Consider the following 21453-nt stretch of genomic DNA (forward strand, 5'->3'; position numbering starts at 1 on the left):
AGTAATATATATATTTAAATAAGATCGATTCCGTTTAACATTACAAAAAAGTGCGTACGTACAAAGTACTCGTCAGAAGTGAAACTTCTTTAGCAAACGAATTTTTAAGTTTTGTTCATATTTATACAAATCTAAAACTATAGATTTCCAAAACTTAGAGGAAGGGAAAAATAAAGATATGTTAGGAATTTAATCAATTTAATTGTCATTAAAATATTAAAAGTGTCGACAATTCATAGTAAATAATATTTTTTTTTAATTTGTTTCCTCGATAATAAAATAAAATTTACTATTCGTCATTTGATTAAAAACATTTAATGCAAAATAATTTATTGAAATCAAATTGTCAGATTAGTGAAACATTTCTTAGCATGTCACTAACTCGCCCTACTAATCCGATCCTTTATCATTAACGGGCGGCCATATATGAGACTCATATCTGGTAGAGGTACTTAACCAGGTACAAGGTATCCATCCACCTGCATATTAATCTACCAAGCTGTAGTTAATCCCGAAATCCCCTCTTGGGCTCCCATACTCTTTAAGTCGTACCGTGTGTCGCCAAAAATAATAATAATAAAGGGCGTTTCCAATCAAATACAGAATATACAGTTCGGATTCTAACTTCCTTCTGTAGGGCGTCCTCTTCAACTTTTTCTCCTTGATTTATTTCTTATAATCCACCTGTTATCTTGCACCACCCATTGCCACTTTTAAGAGTATAAATCAGGCATAACTTTTGTTTTGTTTTATTTTTTGTCGCTTCAGCACCATGATTATGTTTTCCAGGTGCGTAAGCAAGGAGGCGCCGGCGCATACCTCACGCTCCTTGCGGCTGCTGCATCTGTATATCCAGCTCTTGTTAATGCGAACAATGCCCGGTTAGTTATTGTTATGTTGTACCATGAAATGAATTTGTCTTGTTTTCCAACTTCTATGTTTTTATTTGTCTTCTAACGGGATTACTATAACTTTTTCAAAAGAATTTCGTCTTTTCTTATAAGTCGGAATTTATTATTACATTTACAGACCTCGAATGCTTTGCAACAGTAACTTTTGTAAATTAAAAAAAATCCTCAGGCAGTATTCAAGTATATGGTTCAAATATACCATACCCCCCCCCACTCGCGCCGTAACGTTTTTCTGTACCAAATAGTAAAGCCACAACCCAGTGACTCATTAAACCTAAAAGTTGCCATTTATTTGGTATAAAGTATCGGAAAGTCGAAAATAATATTAACAATAACGCATAATTCGATCCCCGCCCCGCTTCGTAACGTTTTCCCCCAACCCCCCCCCCCCAAATTCGTTAAGTAGGTACGTAATAGTTGAATGCTCTCTTTGAGCCTTTCAAGAATACACGTACGTTTCTAAATAGCCTGACAACACTACGCTTCTGGCTGTCGCACTTATCATCGAGCCTTGATCCCCTTAGAACACTATTTAAAAAAAATAAAATAAAATTATAACCTTAATTTTTAGGATCGTGACAGATATGGCAACGAAGATAATAGGCCGCGACAAACAGAAATGTCTTCGAATACTTTGTGCATTTGCGAAAAACGCTAAACATAGCGACGAACAAATCGCGGATATTTTTGACTTGGTGGAGCCAACTGTCTCTTTGAGCTGTGATCCTTTGATTATTGATTTGGTGAGTGCCCATGTTTTTTATGCAAATGATGCTTCAGGCATGTTTCATGCATAAAGGCTTTGAAGGAAACTTTCTAGTATTTTACAAAAATTATATAGTATCATAATTTTCGTATAAAGTATCAAGATTGTAGTGTTGAAATCATTTTTTTATGTAAAAAGAGGCAAGTGGGCAAGAGGCTCACCTGAAGTTAAGTGGTACCGCCGTCTATGGACACTAACATTTCCAAATGGCTCGCAAGTGCGTTGCCGGCCTTTAATTGTAGACTGTAAGAGTAATACGAAGAAAACTTACTGGGGTCCGAGATTTTTGTGATATGATTTTTTCTTCTTATTTGTTCCGCTATTATTATTATTAGTGTACCGCGGCCGTGCCGTACGCTCGTCAAAAAGCTCGCGAGCGCGTCGTAACGATCGCGGAACAACTCGCTACGCCTACCACTCTCACGTCACCAAGTCTTCAACGCGCGGCCTATTTATTGCTCTTCGCAGAGATAACACGTAAGTTATATCGTTATTGTTTTTTGAAGAGAAGAAGAAGAGATATCATTATTTGTCCCTAACGCGCCAAAAGAAGTATAAGAGTATATGCGGTAAGGGTGCCGCGCGATAACTTCAATACCATTATCTCGATCTATACTAATATTGTAGATTTGATTGTTTGTCCGCATTAATAGGCTCCAAAATAGTTCTGATTAAAAAAAAATTATGTGCTAGTGAGCCGAGCACCATATAATATTATCTAGGCTAGGCAGTAGGAAGGAAAAAAAACACCCGCTTAGTTACAGGTTCTGCTATAGTTTTGCAGAAAATGTTTGTAAATATATGTGTTGCAGGCTATTTTGGTAGATTTCGTAGCTTAACAAAGATAATATCTTTTTGCATTCAAAAGTCTATTTACCGAAATAACTGATTTAATGCGGGTAGAAACAACACAGCTAGTACTAATAAAAACATATATGGACCTTTAGGGCGAGTCAAGGCTGAGCGAGAAGAGAAGAAAGAAGTTGAGCCAGCTGCAAAACGTCGCGCTGGATGCGTTAACTCTCCAATACTCTCGTGGTGGGAGGATATGGGGTGGCGCGGGGTTTTACGCCGTACAGTTTACGCATTGGATCATACGGATTCTAATATTGTCAAGGGTGCAATGCAGGCACTCTCTAATGCGCTATCTGTTCACGATCACTATACACGGTAATTAAATACCAATTTTTTGTTATGATTTTTAATTAAATCTAAAGATTAGGTAAGGTTAAATGGGCTAAATGACAAGATTTAAAAAAATATATTAGTAACTATTAAACCTATTTAATTCTGTTATGTTTTGCTTAATTTCAAGAACCCGCCAAATCTCTGTGCAAAATGGCGTCGCACAGTTTTTACATATTGAGGCATCTTGGTGACAAAAGAAGTATTTTTCCAATAATTCACCTACTACCAGAGCTGCTTTAATGCTCGGCGGTGGCTCATCTTCTTCTCCTTGTTCTTGATCAGTGTTTCTTATTGAATCCTATTATTTTTTGTCATACTTATAGAAATCGTGGATTGTCTTATGATAACGTATTAATAATTAATCCATTACTCCTACTTATTAGTCATGGTCAACAAAATCTACACGCGCGAATTCGTAAACAAAAGAACGAATTTCTTAGAAAGTTCGTATGCATGATGCCGACAGTCGAGTTTATTGCGGAATAATATAATAAACCGACAAAGATTCGTACATAACTGCGCAGTTCTTTAAGTTACTAATTTTAGCAACGTAAAAAGTATTTATTACTCAATAATTTGTCGTTATTGAGAGTGGTATAATGCTATGGAGAGTGTATCATTGTATGGAGGACCAACCGAAGATTGATTTCAACTTTTTAGGGAATGTATAGTTAAATCTAAAGACGTTACATGGAGTATACATTGTATTAGTTTAGATACTTAGCTAATTTTTTTTACTTATAAATAAAATTGATATACCTAATTTCAGATTGTCTGAAATCGTCCTCTTATGTTGTACATTAGAGTCTTGTGGCTTTGACGTTTTGTTACGACTCTTCTTATCTGACGATGATCAGATGAATCAAAGAGACGTGTTAGAATCTCTGCTGAGCGTAGCACAGGGTTCTGAGACGATAACCTGCGCTCTAGCTGGTTCCATAGCGCAGTCTGCAAGAGGATCTGCTGCTGAGAGGGAGAGACTGATTACGATATTAGCTGAGAACATTGCTTGTGGGCCAGTCATATTGGAATTGTTGCACGCGCTCGTACCAGCAGGGAGACAGATGGAATACGGCGGAACGGAATCAGGTGGTCTTCTAAGGGAGCTAAGACGACGTGCTACCCTTACTGATGAGGATCATTATACGCTGGGGTAACTAGAATGTTAATTATTTTTAATCTATGCTGTGTCCAAATAATCAGAGTTTTTTTCGTTAGTGTGTGCCAAGTTACTTCTTGTAATATATAAAATTCTTGTGTCACGGGGTTAGTAACCGAACTCCTCCGAAACGGCTCGACCGATTCTCATGAAATTTTGTGTGCGTATTGGGTAGGTCTGAGAATCGAACAACATCTATTTTTCATCCCCCTAAATGTTAAGGGTCCACCCCTAAATTTTTATTTTTATTTTTTAGACAAAATTTTTTGTTTTTATTTTTTTACGATACACCATGCAAAAATACATGCAACCCCAATTTTTCTACAATCATCCCTTCTGTTTTTTGTGTTAATTATAAACTTTAATTTTTTGGCACAAAAATGATTTAGTGGTTTAATGGTTTGTCGGGTCAGCTAGTATTTGATATATTAATTATATATTGTAACCTATGGCTTACAACAAAACATAGTTTAATTAAAACATCATTCTTGCCACTGAAATGAAATAGGATTTTTTGACTTAAAAATATCGATTTTGTCGACAAACTTAAATGCGTAAATGCCGGCGTTCAAAGTGTGATTTCTTAATATTAAATTATGCAACTACGTACGTATTTTAATCGCAACGAGCGCAAACAACGGGTCTACGTCTGCGTCGGCACCGTTTAACAATATAACAATGATAATTAGGTACATGAAATATAAGGCCGACAACGCAACCAAGGCGAGGTTCCTGGCCGTTTGCTTTTAAAAAATATAATAAAATTAATTCGGAATATATTCAATATGTTTAATACGAAGTTATGTTTTGACAGGAATATTTCCACAGAGAAATGCATTCAAACATCGGTCGAATCGTGTTTTTCAATCAAAGGTACGTAAAACTACTATATATATATATATATATATAGTAAATTCAGTTATATATGAATGTTTTTTTTTGTATACTTTTACAGCCATGAGCAAATGCTTCGGGTGGTTATGCGAGTGGGATCGTTGGGGGGAATGGGGCGAGAGATCTTGTCGAGTACCGCAGCTTTGGACTGATAATGATTCGTTTAGACGAGAAATGGAGTCGTATACAGGTAAATATTTTAGTAGGAAATTTTACTTGCGTCTTTCTAAAGGTTTTAATTGTTATGGCTTGGACTAGCCCTTATTTTAACTTGAAAGTATGGACGAGAGAAGATGTGTGAGCCTAGAACTGGAAGCTGTATCCAGGATGCTCCCTTCCCTCTATGGTGGTGTGTCCAAACACTGGATAAAAAATAATTGTGTGTGCGATATTAGAAATCCAACTAACTATACTCCAATTTTTTCATTCCGTAGAATTCTGACATGTCATTAGAGTTGCTACTAAAAAGTTTTCCACCTAAAAAGAGACAAATTTGACCCATTTGAGGGCTAAAAATAAAATTGCATGCAATGCACTATTACACCGGAACTACAATGGTAGATCCATTTCCGGTTTGTTTGTCAAAGTCAAAAAGTTTTCATTAAGCATAATTAACACGCGCATGAAGGGAAATATCGTGCTGAAGTTCGTTTTAGACCCGAAAAGTCGATGGTTACCAAATAAACTAATAGTAATTGCGCTGTGTGTCCTAGTGGCTTTAGCGTGCGACTCTCATCTCTGAGGTCGTAGGTTTGATCCCAGGCTGTGGCCTGTGCACCACATTCGATGTAAAGGAAGACATCGGGAAGAAACCGGTTTGCCTTAGACCCAAAATTTTGACGGCGTTTGTCAGGCACAGAAGGCTGACCACTGACTTGCCCTAACGATTGTCAAATGATCATGAAACAGATTCTGAAATCGACCAGCGACCCAGACCTATTGTAATTGTATCTTTTATGCCACTTTAACCCGCGGTGTCCATGTAACCAGGTGAGGTGGGCTGGCTCCATTCAATGTGGTCGGGGCTTGATGCTGATAGAGACGAAAGTGGCCTCTACCGGATTCTCTTGGCCGCCGATCGTTGGCCTAGAGATGCCTTCACGTTTTCTGCTGTGAGTAGATTCCGATAATTCCGCTTGTTTAAAATCGATTTTTATGGACCCACAAATATCTAGAAAATAACTGAAAAGTGCCTACATACGAATGAAGGAATGAATCTTCCAAATTCTAATCGTCTGTCATCTTCCAATCTTCAGGTTTCTGGTGGGCCTCCTAATGTTTTTCTTCCACTGCATCATTCCATGGATCTTTTTGACCCATGACAATAAATTGCAGTATATTATAATCGGCGTCTTTGTTCATGGCTGTCGCATTAATTATGTATTAAAGTTATGGCATATGAACGGATAAACTTATTGATTTTCACTGTCGTTACAAATATCATAAATTTGATTGATTTTTGTTTGTCAGGTATGGGAACTGGAGATGTGGAAAGACGGTGAATTTGTTCAGGAATGTAATTGGTTGGAGCACAGGGACCGAGTTTGTTTGGCACAAACTGCCGCACTCCTTATGATGAGGTAATTTTAAAAGCGAATCTTTCAGTTATTTTATGTGTAATACTTATGATGTAGATTTATTTATTATTTAAAAATGATTTGCGGTATTTGCTTTTTAATAAAAAAATAATACAAAGATTTTCATCAGAGTTTTGTGTTTTGCTGCACATGATTCAACACAAACTGTATGTAGGGAACACAAAACACACAGCATATACGTACGATTTATTACTATATCTTTAATATAAAGACCTAGTTAGATCTTCATTTTTATATACGTTCATATAGAAATGAAGATTTAATAAATTCTGGTTGTTGCAGTTGCTTAATTTTTGAGCTTCTTGCGGCGTTTTCCCAAAAAATTCTGATTTTAACTGCTTGTCCAACGTCAAAATTTATTTTAGTATGTTGTATAGTTTCATAGCTAAATTGATCATTTAAATCTAACAGTAAGTGCAATAAAAAATATTTCAGGTCTCTTCGTTTGCAATCATCAGAAGAACATTCTACTCAACAGGCCTCCGCTTTACACGAGAACATGATGAGGTGGTGTTCGCTGGTTAACACTATTCGAGGTGCACCAGAAAATCTACGAACTGCGTTATTCGGAGACGTGATTCGAGTTTGCAGTCAACTGGAGCTGGAGACAATTGACAATGGAATTGAGGAGCTGGTGTCAGCGAAGCGTGGGTTGGCCATTCTCAGGAATAGTCCAACAGAACTGGCAGAGACGCTGGAATTCGCCCGTGAGTTTGTCGTCACGATATTTTAGAAAACATACATAGAAAAAATCTATGAGAATGTATATTTGTCATATTTTGAATTGAATCTGGAGTATTTCAACAGACCAAGTTTTATCAAAATCGGTGCAGTCGTTTATGAGATTTCGGTGTCCATGCATGTTTGGAGGGTGGTTACATGCATAATATTAATTTTCATTGTTATCATTTATTGCTATTTCTAATATCGTTTTTATATTGTACATGATACAGATACTATGTTATATTCGATACGATATTTTATTACTTATTCTGCTATTCGGAGCGGAGAAGAATCCACCAAAAGAGAGATAATTGACATCGGTCCAGCCGATCTTGATATAAGTGGTGTAACTTACACGACTTTTTTTATATATTTACATATATGTCGGTTATATATACTAATTTCGTTAAAAAAATGATAAAATCATCACTTGTGTACAGAAGAGAAATGGCGTGGATTGAGTGAAAGATCTAAGGAGCCACTTCGTTTGATGCAACTTATATTAAAACTTCGAGCCGATACTAACGGTGCGTATTCTTTTGTTACTTTAATATTTATCTATCGTATTTTCAGTCCAGGGCCGGATTTAGAGGTGTGGAGCCCTCGGCAACAAAGGAGTGGAGGCCCAAATTATTTTCCTAACAAAATGAACATTTATATTCAGTTGTGTTTTTCAATCAATAATTTATTGTGAAAATAGAACTAGATTATTTTAGTATTTAACAAACATAAACATTTATCGAATGAAAATATTATGTTTATTAGTTGAAATTTAAAAATCCGAAGTCTTTTTTTTTGAGGCCCCAGGTGGCCAAAATCCAGTCCTGATTCAATCTTCAAAAATCTAAAATTTTACATTGTTTAGACTAATTTATCTGCTTTTCTCTTCCTTTATGTTTACTCTGTTGAAAATGGAGGAGGAGAAAGAAAGGAGGATCTTTCCGTATATACTTTCCGGGTACTTAAGCATGGCTTAAAGTTATACAATATTATAGGTGTAAACAGAGCATTAGTAGAAGAGGCAATGACAAAAATAAAACAGACCTTAACTGCCAAAGACGAGAGTGAGACACGCCCTATACTTGCAACTGTTGCACAACATCTATTCTGTTTATTTGAGAGAACCACTGGTAAGTTATTACAGGTCTGATGATGAAGAAACTTTTGTCCTAGAAGCGAGCTGAACTGATGGCAACACAAATACTTAAAAATGGTTTTCAGATGTGGAAGATCAGTACGATATATTAAATCAGATGTATGAGACGATAGAGCTAAGTGAGGGAGTTCGCCAAGCGGGGTCCATAGTAGACATACTTCTATCTTGTATGCTGAGTGTGCCACAGGAATATCGCCCACAAGCCGTCCTAGATAAGGTATTAATGACGTATGAATGATTGAAATGAATTTCTTAGGTAATTAACGGTGGTTATGACTTGATAATTATATGACCAGTAATTTATATTTAAAATTTACTTATCAGGACGTAAGTATTAACAGATAAGCAGCGTGCATCAGACTCTTAGTATATCCTTAAAATTAAAATTAGAACTGATAAATAGTACTTTAGTATTGGTCGCAACGAGGATTGTCATTTGTTTTTGACATACATATAAGGATGTATGTTTGGGTATTTTTTCTGCTTTTCTTAGGGGAATGGATCGCTCATAGACTATCGCTGCGCAACTGCTCAGTGAGGGAGGGTTATGTGGGAGAGCATGCATAGCCACGAAAAACGTTGCTACTAAATAAGTCTCTCTTACAATATAAAAACAGAGTAATTTTACCTATTGGAGATCTGGATTCTGGTCCACTACTTGCTGCAGGGATTTGGAACGCATGTACTCCTGTTTAGGCACTTTTTAGGTGGCGATACACTAATGGCTTCGTAACAAAGCTTCCTTCCAATTCCTTTCCGCCTCTTCTTTGTTTTTCAATCCGGGATAGTTCCTAGAACAGAATCCGATTGATAAATTATCTTTGTTTTTGATTGTCCATTTTTTGAAGAAAACTAGGACATTGCCAAAAATGCTAGTCAAATTGCTGGCCATAGCTGTGAAATCGTAATGTTTTTTTGAGCTGTCACAAGCAAGTAAAGACTTGGAGGAGTACCAGCGTGAAGCAGCACATGAATGTGGGGTGGGAATAGCTGAAATGGAAAACGAATGGGCCCCACTATTGGCCCTAGTGAGGGACACCCAGCACGACCTATTTCGCATGTGTACTTTGCTCCTTCGAGCTGCATCTTCAGAGGATGGTGAAAGATGGCGTGAGGCCGTTTGGAAAGCCCGGCTTGCTTATCCACATAAATTCGACACCTTGTCAGATGGAGGTAATTGTGTACTATTTAAAGAAATTATATAAACACTTTATTAAATTGTTCAGCCGCTATACTGACGATTTTTGTATCCAATAAATTAGCTATGACAAATATGTCGTATTCCGTTAATACATATTTTGGATATCTTAAATCAAGTTTATCTTTTCTGAGTAGGTCAATATTTTTGGAGTCAATATTTTTATATCGAAAAATACCTTTTTGTTTTTCATATCTAAAGTGGAAATGTATTTGCGTGTCCCCTGCCACTGAAAGTTCAAGATTCTGATGTAAGACCGATTTGACCGATTCGACCGACACCAGAATGCTGCGTATTTCAGAAACTGGGTGAATATTCACCCACTAGAACCACCCAGTATTCCTACAAGACCGCGTTACAGAGGCTCCGGGGTCGCTCTCGCACCTGCACTCTGCTGTCCTGCTTTTGGACCTCAACGATTCTCACGAACTCAGCACGATTCGCTCAAAAACCTCCGATGTAGTACATTCGACATAGGAAGTAGATGGGCATCGCAATTTACCTAGCTGAAGATAGTATAATATTAGTTATCAGAAGCGGATTTAATTTAAAAACAAAAGAAATACACACGAAATTTCATTTATAAATAGCAACAATCGAAAAATCGATTAAATAAACAAACCCTTTTGATTTTCAGAAATAGCAGAGGGCGATGTCCAAACTATAAAAAAAGTCCAAATAACAGCGCAAGCAGAATTAGATGCGCGAGGCGATGGTGTTCTTCTGCCTTTAATAAATCTCAGTCCGGCACTGGCTTCTTCTGTATCTGAATCTCCTACACTAGCGTCTCTTCTTGGCTTGCCCCCACATCTACGAGTATGTCACTTCGAGCAGAATGTAGAAGTGTTCGTAGATAGTGCACGTAGGCCGTGCGTACTGTGCGCGCGTTTGACGAACGGGTCCGTTCGCCGTTGGCTGATCAAAGCTGAATCGCCAAGAGCTGATCGAGCCGCTTTCGCCGTGGCTCGTGCTTTACGTCGTTTGCATCCGTTAAGGGCAGAATATGTCGTCAGTTATGTTGTAAGTTTTGTTTTTATGTTGATAGTGTATATGTTATATTATTTTATTTTTATTTTATTTTCACATTAAGGTACAAAAACAGAAAACAGACTGACTACATACATAAAATTATTACATACTAAACAACATTTAAAAATCTGACTTCCAGTTATATCTGTACACAGCATTTACACTAAATATCAACTAAACAACATACACATATCAAACCGAATGACAAAAAAATAAAAAATAAAGGAAAAATATATATATACATACACACACACACATGTATATACATATACATTAATCAATTAAATTAGTAATTAAGGTTACAAGTATTTACTATGAACTATCTTTTTAAATTTACAAATATTATTGTGAAAAATATCAACCTCAGCACACACAGCATTATAATATTTGCACATTCTTACGAGCGGAGCATTCTGGGAAACATTGTTATCAGTCATAGGTATAACAAATAATTCCTGGATGCGCACAGAACGCGTCGGCACCTTGATCTCCAGCCTCTCCAAAAGGCAGGTGTCAGATGAGCCATTTGCTATTTTATGCAAAGTGCATAGGTCGCTCACCCACCTCCTCCTTTCAAGACTAACCATTTGAAAGTGGGCAAGACGCTGGTCATATTGGTTTATTTTTCGCCTAAGACCATACTTATAGCACAATGCTCTGACAAACCGCCTTTGTATAGCCTCCAATCTATCTATATGAGTTTGGTATATCGGGGTCCATACCGTCGAACAATACTCAACTATGGTTCTCACGAGAGAGCTGTATAAGATAATCAAGGAGTCGGCTCGCCTGAATGGTTTAGCAGTTCTAAGGATAAACGATAGCATCCGGTTAGCTCTACTACATATATCATTGTAATGAGGTCTAAAAGACATAGCAGAGTCAAATAGCACTCCCAAGTCACGATTATATATTACTTTTTTTATAAAGGAGGTTAAAATGCATAAATGCAGGCCCGCGAGCGTATGCAGTCGCTATCGCGGGGACTGTGGGGATGGTTCACTCTTATCCCTCCGCTAATAAGAGGGGAGAAACCCGACCCACTAAAAATTCCTCCTGAACCCTCCATATCGCCTGCAGTGCCAGTCTCATCCATTCTGAATGAATGACGTCTGGCACCACATTGAACTCCCCGGGGGTCGCACCAGGCATTCAACCCAGAGAATATTATATATTACTGGTCCAGCATTAACGAGCTCTTGCAGCTCTCTAAATAACTTACCTATTATTATGACATTATGCTTCTATTATATGACATGCCTATATATGTGGCGGATTGTGCGGATTTTTATTATTAATGTATCAAATTGTACGACTATCTTAGCAAATAAACGATTTTATTTCATTTCAAGCACAACTCGTTGAGCGAGTTTGCTTATCTCGAGGAAACCGCGTTCAAATAAATCTGAAAACTATGACAGTTTACAATGATTTAATATAATACCAAAAAATCGTAACGTAATGTATTTAATAAATTTAAAAGGGCATAACGAATAAGTTATCATGAAAATTGTCATCTTGTCAATGCGAATAAAGTTTTTTTAACATATGAATACTAATACCATTTATTAGGCTAACTGAACTATATTAAATGTTTCCAGGTCCGAGCACTGGCTTCAGACTGCTCCCTTATGGAGTTCCTGGAGGACCACCAGCGTCTAGACGCGCTCGCTTCGAACAATTCAGCGCTAGCTCTACGCGAAGCGATGCGCAAGCGCAGTGCAACCGCTCAACAGTTTCTGGAGCAACAGAGAAGATTTACCGAAACTGTAGCAGCCAGTACTGTGCTGACTGCGCTCTTGGGAGTTGGCGATCGGCATCCGCAGAATTTACTCGTGAGCGTACAAGGGGCGTTGGTGCACGTGGATTGGGCGTGCTCGCCCCGACATGATATGCTGGCCAGTGAACCGACTCCGGCTCGACTCACGCGTAATATGATAGCCTTAGCTACTCCTGGTAAGAACTGAACAATTTAATAAAATGCTAATTATTTAATTGTGAGTTCTAAAATCCAAGCACGGAGCAAGATTTCCAACTGTTTAAAAAAAGCAAAGGCCGGTAACACACCGCTGCCTTTTTGAGCGTCCCGTAGCTTTGTTTGCCTTTATATACTATAAAAATGTAAATTACACAGTAGGTCGCCAATATACAATATACAACATGCTTTAGTTATAAACAGCGATACTATATTTTTGGCATTAATGAAATATGGCTTAATTCCAGGACTAGAAAGTCTTATAATGGAATGGAGTGAAGTGATTCGGGAATACGCCCCTGAAGTGATAGCTATTTTGCGGGTAGTCTATCGATACTTACCGGACTCTCAACTTTATAAGGTATAATCTATTTTACTGTAAGGGAAAACTATATTATTGTCTTTGTCTCTTTCTGTCAAATTGTGTTTATACTGTGGTGAAAAGAGATAGATGGTTTTATGACGAAGTGATAGGTAGAGTTTCATAGATATTGGATTCATTAGAGTTACTCCAAATTTCTAGTTAAAGTTACCAATAACGATAACTTTGAATTTGTCTAATTAGACGATTGATAGTGTATTTTGCTAATTTCGACTTTATATTTTGAAAATTTGCTTTTTTAATGAATTTTAAATTTAACTGTTTTGTTTGGCTAAAATCTTTCTGGAAGGCAAAATTTTTACAAAGTATTTTTTAAGTATCCAATTCTAATGATACAAAAATCCTAATTAAAAATAAATCATGTGCAGTTGGAAATGATGGAGCAGCTGGTGCGTGGTCAGCGTGTCAGCCATCAGCTGTCGTTGCAGCAGTTACAGCATCAGCAAAAGCGATGCGCCTCTCTCGAACTCGTTCTCGCTGATCTATTCCAAGACTTTCCTGACAAGGAATCATATTCGGTACAAGAGCAGGTAATTTTTTAATTTAAATTAGAAAAATAATTAGACCGGCAACGCACCCACTAAAAATTTTTGGGCGTCTCTAATTTTTTGTAGAAATCCTCGGAAATACATTTTCGAGGATTCTCACAAAACAGAATACGTTTATGAATTATTTTAGAGGGGTGGGGGGATTGGAAAAATTGGAAAACAAACAGGAATCGAACTTACGACCTCAGGGATGAGAATCGCACGCTGTTGCAACTAAGCCAAAACTGCTTATAAAATAATAATATATAGCGTCTATTTCTATACTACATAAATTAATTGCATCGGTCTTTAAGAAAAAAAAAAACAAAAAAAATTAAAAAACAACATTATCTTAGTTTGAGCTACTAACTAGTTTTCTAATCTAAAGCGATAGATTTAGATTAATGAAAATGTCAACGGAGTAATTTGTAATAATAAATATACTTACAGGTATCTAGTCTTCTGCGCATGAGCACAGAGCCCCGAGTATTGGCACTCACGAGACCAACTTGGCAACCAAATATGTGATTCTTTGTAAGAAACAAATTCTTTCTGTAAGTGTTTAATAAAGTTTGAGAAAAATATCTTGTTTTATTTAACGGAATGTGTTGACTATGAATTAAAAAAAAATATTTGTTCAATAACAAATTACATTGTTTTACCAAGTATTGGAGCCTTTTTAACTGTCTAGAGACACCTGGGGGTTAGAAAAATAATTTGACGACACGTCATTTTCACACAAATTTAGTGTTGGACTTTCTACATACACTACTGTTAAGGCATCTTGGCTAACGCCCCTGTTCTTTTTTTTTAATGGGGAAATGCGTTACGCATACCCTCCTTGTACATCAGGGTACTCCAGGTTAGTGAATCGACAATACGAACAGTTTAGGAGTCGTCAATTGACTTGACCCGCTCAGTATGGTAGGTAAAAGTATTTATTTTTCACTTCGTTACCATCATATACAAAATCATACATATAAAAGAACAAAAAAAAGCAGGTTAGATAAGTTATTAGGCAACGGGCGGCCTTATCCCTTACAAGCGATTTCTTCAAGGCTACCCTAATATGGAACAATAAAAACAGAAACACCAAAGTGCAAGAAGTGCATAATTAATTAACTAAAAGAAACTCAATATAACATGTTTATACTTAATAAATAAAATTAAACAAAAAAAAATCAAAAGAAAAAATTGAATAGTAGGTAATATCTATAAATAAAAATGTTAAAGTTTGTCCAAAGGTTAATAGAGTCACAATTAATATATATAACTAGGAACTTTTTACGAAACTTAAGAAAAATTATCAAAAAGAAGATTTTTATAACACTATGCTGGAGTTCAGGTTTACAGTTTACAGCGTCTGCGTCTAATCACAAGACATCTTTCTGTATAATAAATAAGTTAAAATCTGCAATGGCTGGCCAATTGTATTGCTAAAATAATAATAATATACAATTTCCTTATATAAAATCAATTTCTATTCAAGTATGATTCTCTTACTGTCGTCGGGTATAGAGCATATCCAAAATTAAGCTTAAAATAATTTTTAAACAGTTTCCTTTTATGGTCTAATATATGTGTGTGTTTAAAACATGTGTATACTTGTGTATCCGCGTTAGAAGTTATACTTCTTTGGCGTAACAAGATAAAATCTTTCGCCTTATTCCACGCTTGTAGAAAAAACCACGCTAACAATCAAAAAAGTTGTTTAATACATTGAGAGTTTTATTAAATTAAATAAAGTTTATTTGAATATCCCAAAAAAATTTTTTTACTTAATTAAAGATTTTTTTATTTTAAAATGTTGACTATTCTAACTTTAGGGTGTCGGTGTTTCGTGACGATGTGCGCGCGTATCGTAAAAAAATACTCTTATCATTTTTACTTAATGCGCCAAAAGAAGTATAACTTCAAAAAGAAAGAAGATAAAATAAAGAAAAGACTTTAATATACGTAATAAAAAAGGATATATATTTTCACTAGCATTCCCTGTGTGATGATGTAGACAATTTTTTTGAAATAATAATACTTTTCGTTTCAACATAGGAAAGGTTGAGAAAGTGTTAGTTAAGATTTTTAGTGAATGTGTAAAGTCTCGAATCGTTAGTAAAAATTTGGATTTTTTCGAAAGTGCGTTGGCGGTACATCATATTAATGTCGCGTAGTTTATGTTTGTTTCCCAAGAAATCGTAAAAAGTATTGACATTAAAGTATTTTGACATTAAACGTAGGTTAGTAGTTAAAAACTATCTTGTTTGTATGTGTACCAGATTGATTTCTATGCGTAATATTATTATAAGTTTGCGAAGTCAAGAACAGATGTAGTTTATTTAGTCCCTAACAAAGCCTCGAATCCATCATGAACTTAGGTATTTTATTACAGCTTATGTTTATTTTTTAATTACCTGTTCAATATAAAAAAATACAAATCAAGAAGACTTGGTAGATTTTGGAGAATTATTGACTCGAAAACTCCTTACCATTAAAAATAATTAATGACGCTCGCAGCTGAGAAGCATTCTCAATAGTTAATGATTAATTAATTATCGTTCTAAAAATTGTATGGCGTTGAAGAGTTTTCGTGCCGCCAATCATTAAATCGTCGATTTTACGTACACGACAATTATCACGCTAATTAATTCACGTCCTAACTAATTTGCTGGATGCAAAATTATTTATAAATGATATTATATGAGATACTATTTGATGTGTAAATATATTTTAATATGATCGTATTTATTCTATGCATATTTAATTATCTTATTGTCTTTGAAAATACAATTCCAATAAAATAAAATATATAATATTAAATATGTACATAAGATACCCAATAGTTTCAATTTCGTTAAATTCTTATATACAGCCCTGTCTTTGTTGTCATATTCCTTTAGGTTACTACATATATGTATGTATACTAAAATATATTTATATGTATATATATAAATAATAAGCCACGTGCTTTGCATTTAGTTTTATATCTATTTATTAGTGGCTTAGAGATGAAGGATAATCCGCAGGTAAACTGCAGTTCATTTCCTAACGAAGCAATGTTTGGTTTATACTCATAGTCAAAGAGACACCTACTTAAAATCTAGATTAAAAAATCATTAAAATAGAGGAAGTAATCTACTTAAAAGGGTTATTATTTAGTAAATATGACGCCAAGTATTCATAACAATAGATATTAAATTCTAGCACACAAATATACATTATATTCATTACTTAACCTACATACATAGCTATAATAGTAATGAAAAGATAATCGGACCAAAATTTCAAAAGTGTGCCACTAAGCGATAAATTAAATCTAAGTTTTCAATGTGCAATAGAATCGTTATAGCAAATCGCCTATGATTGTTCATGCTATACACAACCTCTTGACGTGCTCCTCATCACTTGAGCAAGACCCGAGTTGTATCAAATATCGAACAACCCAGTTACAAGTATCGAGAAATTCTGTGGAAATTCCTCCCGTAATGTGAGCTAACGTGTCGTCAGTCTCCCGGAGACCGAATTCGATTAATGTTTGAAACCTCTCGCTGCATCGAGTGACGTCTAATCGAATTACAATGCACGTTTTGCTGCGCCAAAAACCTTACCTGAGTCTTATAACATGAGCCAAATTTCGATAAATCTCGTAATGAATAAATTTATAACAAAATTACTAATATTCGTTTCACTTTATGTAACTAGTGAAAGAGCATTGTATTGTGTATTCAGCATGTGGCTGTTATCCAGTGTCGTAGGTTCGAACCCCGGTTGTCACCAATAGATTTCTTACGCCATTTAACACTCGTTCTTACTGTGTAGGACAAAATTGTGGTGATACCGCCATACCTTAGACCCAAATAGCAGACACCCAAATAGAAGACAGCGTATGCAAGACACGGAAGGCTAATCACGTAGGTAACAGAAATCTGGGCCCAGAACTTAAAGTTTGCAGCACCAGTGGATTAATAAGTATTTGTATCTCCCAGTTAATGTTATTGTATTATATTTTTTTTGCGAAATGTATTTTTTAATCTGACAACAAAAGACTGTATATTAACTGACACTTCTGACAATATTTGCTCCTGGCTGTTTAATGTTTTGGTTGGGGGATGCATTTCCCGACACGCTTTGCGAATTCTGTTTTCGATCCTCACAAGGGACTGTCATTCAAACAGATATTCTCCCTGCAATTTCAGCCCTTTTAACCATGATCTCGGCAATCTACCATGTTTAATGGTAACACAACGGAAATTTGGTTTTATTAAGCACGATGAGGGTCTAAGTAAATTGGTGTTGCGAGTTTCGACTAGACGCTATCCAACTTTTCAGTTAAGCTGACATATTCTAATTCAATTCTCCTTCTACAGAATGCTTAAGTTATCTTTACAATTCATTTTATTGAGAATTGATATACCACACATCAGTGTTGTGAAACTCATTTTGCTTATTGGTTGTCTCAAGTAATGAAAGCTATGATGTCTTGCAGATCACTATCAGAAAGCATTAGTAAACATAAACATATCATGCAATGTGCGTCGGGAAATGGGTGCTAATATTTTTATAGCAACTTTAAGTTAAATATCGATCTTAAAGTTTTCATACAAAAGCCCTAGATTGTCTATGATTTGAAGGATAAACGAAAATGTCAGTATGTGTCGGGTTTTTTAACAGTATTAACGTGTTAAAAAGGGTGCCCATTAGGCCCGTTAAACTCTCGCACCTCATCCATTACGGGCCCACGAGACTGTGCACTTTACAACCGTTAATATACATAATAGCACGCCTGTGTACATGAATTTAACTTTGTAAATATCGTTGCTCCACTTTGGAAATAAAGTTATTGGGAATACACTGCAGGGTAAAATATACGTTATGCAGACATTGTAGAATCGTTAAATTTTATATTGCTAACATTTTAGTTGTTGTAGTCTGTAATATATATTAAGAATTGTGGAGAAAGATTCTAGATTTTGAGATCAAGACAGTACTTTTTTTTAATATTAATAATAATAAGAATATGGTACAAAATTTTAAGGTGGTATCGTAAGTCGTTCGCATATTCTGTCACACACAGTGGCGCGCAAATTTACCTTAATTTACATTTTACATTATAAGTTACTTTATTAAATTTGTATCAATTATCTGCCGTACCTACTTGAGCTTTCTAGTCCATGGCCTGATGACAGACACTAGATTGAATAAGCAGACAGTTATTCAATCTCGTGGCTGTCATTCTTACGTCTTTTCAGGTAAATTAGTCATTTCTTCAGTCAATTCTTGAAGTAGGCTTTTAAACTCGGCTATTAATAGCAGAGGAATTCGCTTTTTGATCAGCTGTTCGTGAAATTCCACAGTAAATACCGTGCGTGCTGTTGTTGTCGATTCAACGATTATCGTTCAATGACTCGGCTTACATTGTATACTTTACAACATATTTCCTATATGTAATAAAATAATGTTTACAAATTTTAACGGTGCTGGTATGGAAAGAGAACCTAGCATGCATCTAGTATGCTAGGTTTTCTTATCATTTATTTAGAATAATTTATACTCGTTTGTTTTATAATAAAGTAATAGAAGGCAAAAGATCACGTGGCCGTTCACCAATAATATGGACCGATCAAGTGAAAGACTCATCGTCTTCAAAGCTATACGGTGTCATAAGAGAAGCGCTGGACAGAAACCGATGGAAGCAGAGAGCTCTAGATGCTTCGTTGCTGACCACGAGAGAGAGAGTTTTATAATAGGGGTATTATAATAGGGTAAAGGGTCTGACTATAATAACATACCAGTGATGGTAACTTAACAAAAAAAATATATTATTAAGTGTAATTTTTACAACATTAAACTCCCACGGCGTTTCTCTTTCCGCAGACACAATGGTGTTAACAATAAAAATATCGTACAATGCCCAAACGTTCAACGTTATTTATCTATTTCGTTATGCCGTAATGACCATCCTGTATCCCCACAGCAAATGCATACAGCGTTTCGGGCGTGCGATCAGATGTCTGTGCTTCCGGAATTATTTCGCCGGAAATCGAACTATCCGTTTATTATCTGAAAGTAATTTTTAGAAGATTAGATTAATAAATCAATTGCCATTTCTTTGTGTAGCTCTTTCTTATATATCTTTGTGATCGCATTTAGTGCTTTTTATTTCAATATCACGAACGACGTGCACAAACTTGTTTGCGAGTCTTGTATTATGGAATTCAATTTCAGGAAGAAAGGACATTATTATTTAACAAAAAAAATCTAAATCGTTTATTGATATAGTTGACAATGTACATCTATGAACGTCAAAAACAAAATGTATATTAAATGCTTCTTATTTTAAAATTACTGCCAGTTCTCAAATCAAGAGCGTAGAACGGAAGAGAAGAACTGGCAATAAACTGACCGCCACTCTTTTTTTAAATTATTCAATTGCTAACGGGACACTGATACATAGAATCAAGAAGAAATTTCAATTTAAATTCAAGATAAACAGTAAATATCATACAAACTAAAGTAAAATTGATCTTAAAGTGTGAAGAGTGTTTAACAATCCCAAACCTTGTTTGATATTGGAAAGTATTTCAGAAAGAATATCTTACAGTTAAAAGACAAAAACGTACTGTATTTAAACAAAAACAATACGAACGTATTAAAAATTATATTTAACATATCGCTTTTATCTGCAAACAAACGGCTACATTATTTAAAAAGCGACAGTCGAAAAAGTCACTTCAATAAATTTTAATATTAATTAAAAACTTTAACTACAAGCACGAGCTTATTTTCTCATTAAAATAATTCTCCCGTGAAACAAGGCGATTGAAAAATAATTATAATTAAATGTCGAGTGCGGTGAGTCCGCTACGGACGTTAACACCATCCGACTAAATAACGTTAGGAGTACCCTTGTTACTGCAATTACGGCACGCTCAAAATGTCCGGTCTGCTAGCCTGAGAGCTATGTTATGTCAGCCTCAGAAAAAAACCCATATATTGGAGATTTAGTTTTAATTTTTTTTTGTTCACAGAAATACATGCACTATGCTTACTGTCTCTTGCCGCCGGAGGTCACAAAAACGTCTCTTTCTCTGTTATCTTAACAAATTCCAGTTAAATACAACGTATAATTTATTTATAAGTTTGGCAGCGCGATGTTGCACACGTTTGCTTTCCAATGCAGCATTTACACTCAGCCGTAGTGAGCAGGAAAGTAGGCAGGAAAGTGGGCAGGACGAGTGTGTATACGATACTTCGTAAGTAGAATCTGAATGTAAATGCAGCATTACATAAGTCCTTTGACCCCCGTGGAACCACTGGTACTCTAGACTACATATCACAGTACTTATCCAATACGATAAAGTTGAAAACAAATAAAAAAAGTGAGTACAAAGTACACATGTTAGATGTGAAACATCTTTGTAAAAAACATTTTTGCGTGGTTTTCCAAACCGAAGTCAAAAACATATAAAACTTAATTTTTTTATCATGTAAAAATGCATAACTATTTTTGCAAGTAGCTCTTTGTCTATGTTAAAAGTTTTAACATGAATTTAGTGGCATCACGCGACAGTTTAAAACATCAATCAGACCGCCGTTCGACGGTTGTTGATCATGGCTGTAAAAATTTTTAATTAACATAAAAATATTTTTCCAGCATTTTAGTTAAACGTACTTTGAATATACGGAAATCGGTGTCTCCTACAAATGATATCATTTTATAGTATAACAGGGGCCAGACAGGCAGGAGACTCACTTGATCTTAAGTGATATCGCCGCCCATGGACGATTAATGCCAGAGGGCTCACGCGTGTGTTGCTGTCCCTTTAAGTATGGATACGCTCTTCTACTAGTTTTAGTATAAAATCTATTTGTGTGCGGCGCTTTGAGGACATTTTATGACATGTCTTGAGGCGTACAGCCACTGTTGTTTCGCAATCAATAAATAACAAAGAA

At 35.6% G+C, this 21453-nt stretch overlaps 1 protein-coding gene across 1 annotated transcript in view; it reads left to right on the forward strand.

The window, feature by feature from the left end:
• LOC110995532 overlaps positions 1 to 14041 on the forward strand; it is a 30406-nt gene extending 16365 nt beyond the window's left edge. The window contains exons 17-35 of the mRNA XM_045630788.1: positions 790 to 881; positions 1483 to 1654; positions 2013 to 2154; positions 2625 to 2847; positions 3635 to 4018; positions 4839 to 4897; positions 4980 to 5108; positions 5909 to 6030; positions 6389 to 6498; positions 6952 to 7223; positions 7680 to 7766; positions 8235 to 8369; positions 8461 to 8612; positions 9316 to 9568; positions 10231 to 10613; positions 12224 to 12578; positions 12846 to 12958; positions 13348 to 13509; positions 13957 to 14041. Of these exons, the coding sequence (XP_045486744.1) occupies positions 790 to 881; positions 1483 to 1654; positions 2013 to 2154; positions 2625 to 2847; positions 3635 to 4018; positions 4839 to 4897; positions 4980 to 5108; positions 5909 to 6030; positions 6389 to 6498; positions 6952 to 7223; positions 7680 to 7766; positions 8235 to 8369; positions 8461 to 8612; positions 9316 to 9568; positions 10231 to 10613; positions 12224 to 12578; positions 12846 to 12958; positions 13348 to 13509; positions 13957 to 14034 (3423 nt within the window). The 3' untranslated portion in view covers positions 14035 to 14041. The remainder of the gene's footprint in view (positions 1 to 789; positions 882 to 1482; positions 1655 to 2012; positions 2155 to 2624; positions 2848 to 3634; positions 4019 to 4838; positions 4898 to 4979; positions 5109 to 5908; positions 6031 to 6388; positions 6499 to 6951; positions 7224 to 7679; positions 7767 to 8234; positions 8370 to 8460; positions 8613 to 9315; positions 9569 to 10230; positions 10614 to 12223; positions 12579 to 12845; positions 12959 to 13347; positions 13510 to 13956) is intronic.
• Positions 14042 to 21453: the final 7412 nt, after the last annotated feature.

This window comes from Pieris rapae, chromosome 13 (assembly GCF_905147795.1).
Source record: "Pieris rapae chromosome 13, ilPieRapa1.1, whole genome shotgun sequence".
In the NCBI taxonomy this organism is placed as follows: Eukaryota; Metazoa; Arthropoda; class Insecta; order Lepidoptera; family Pieridae; genus Pieris; species Pieris rapae.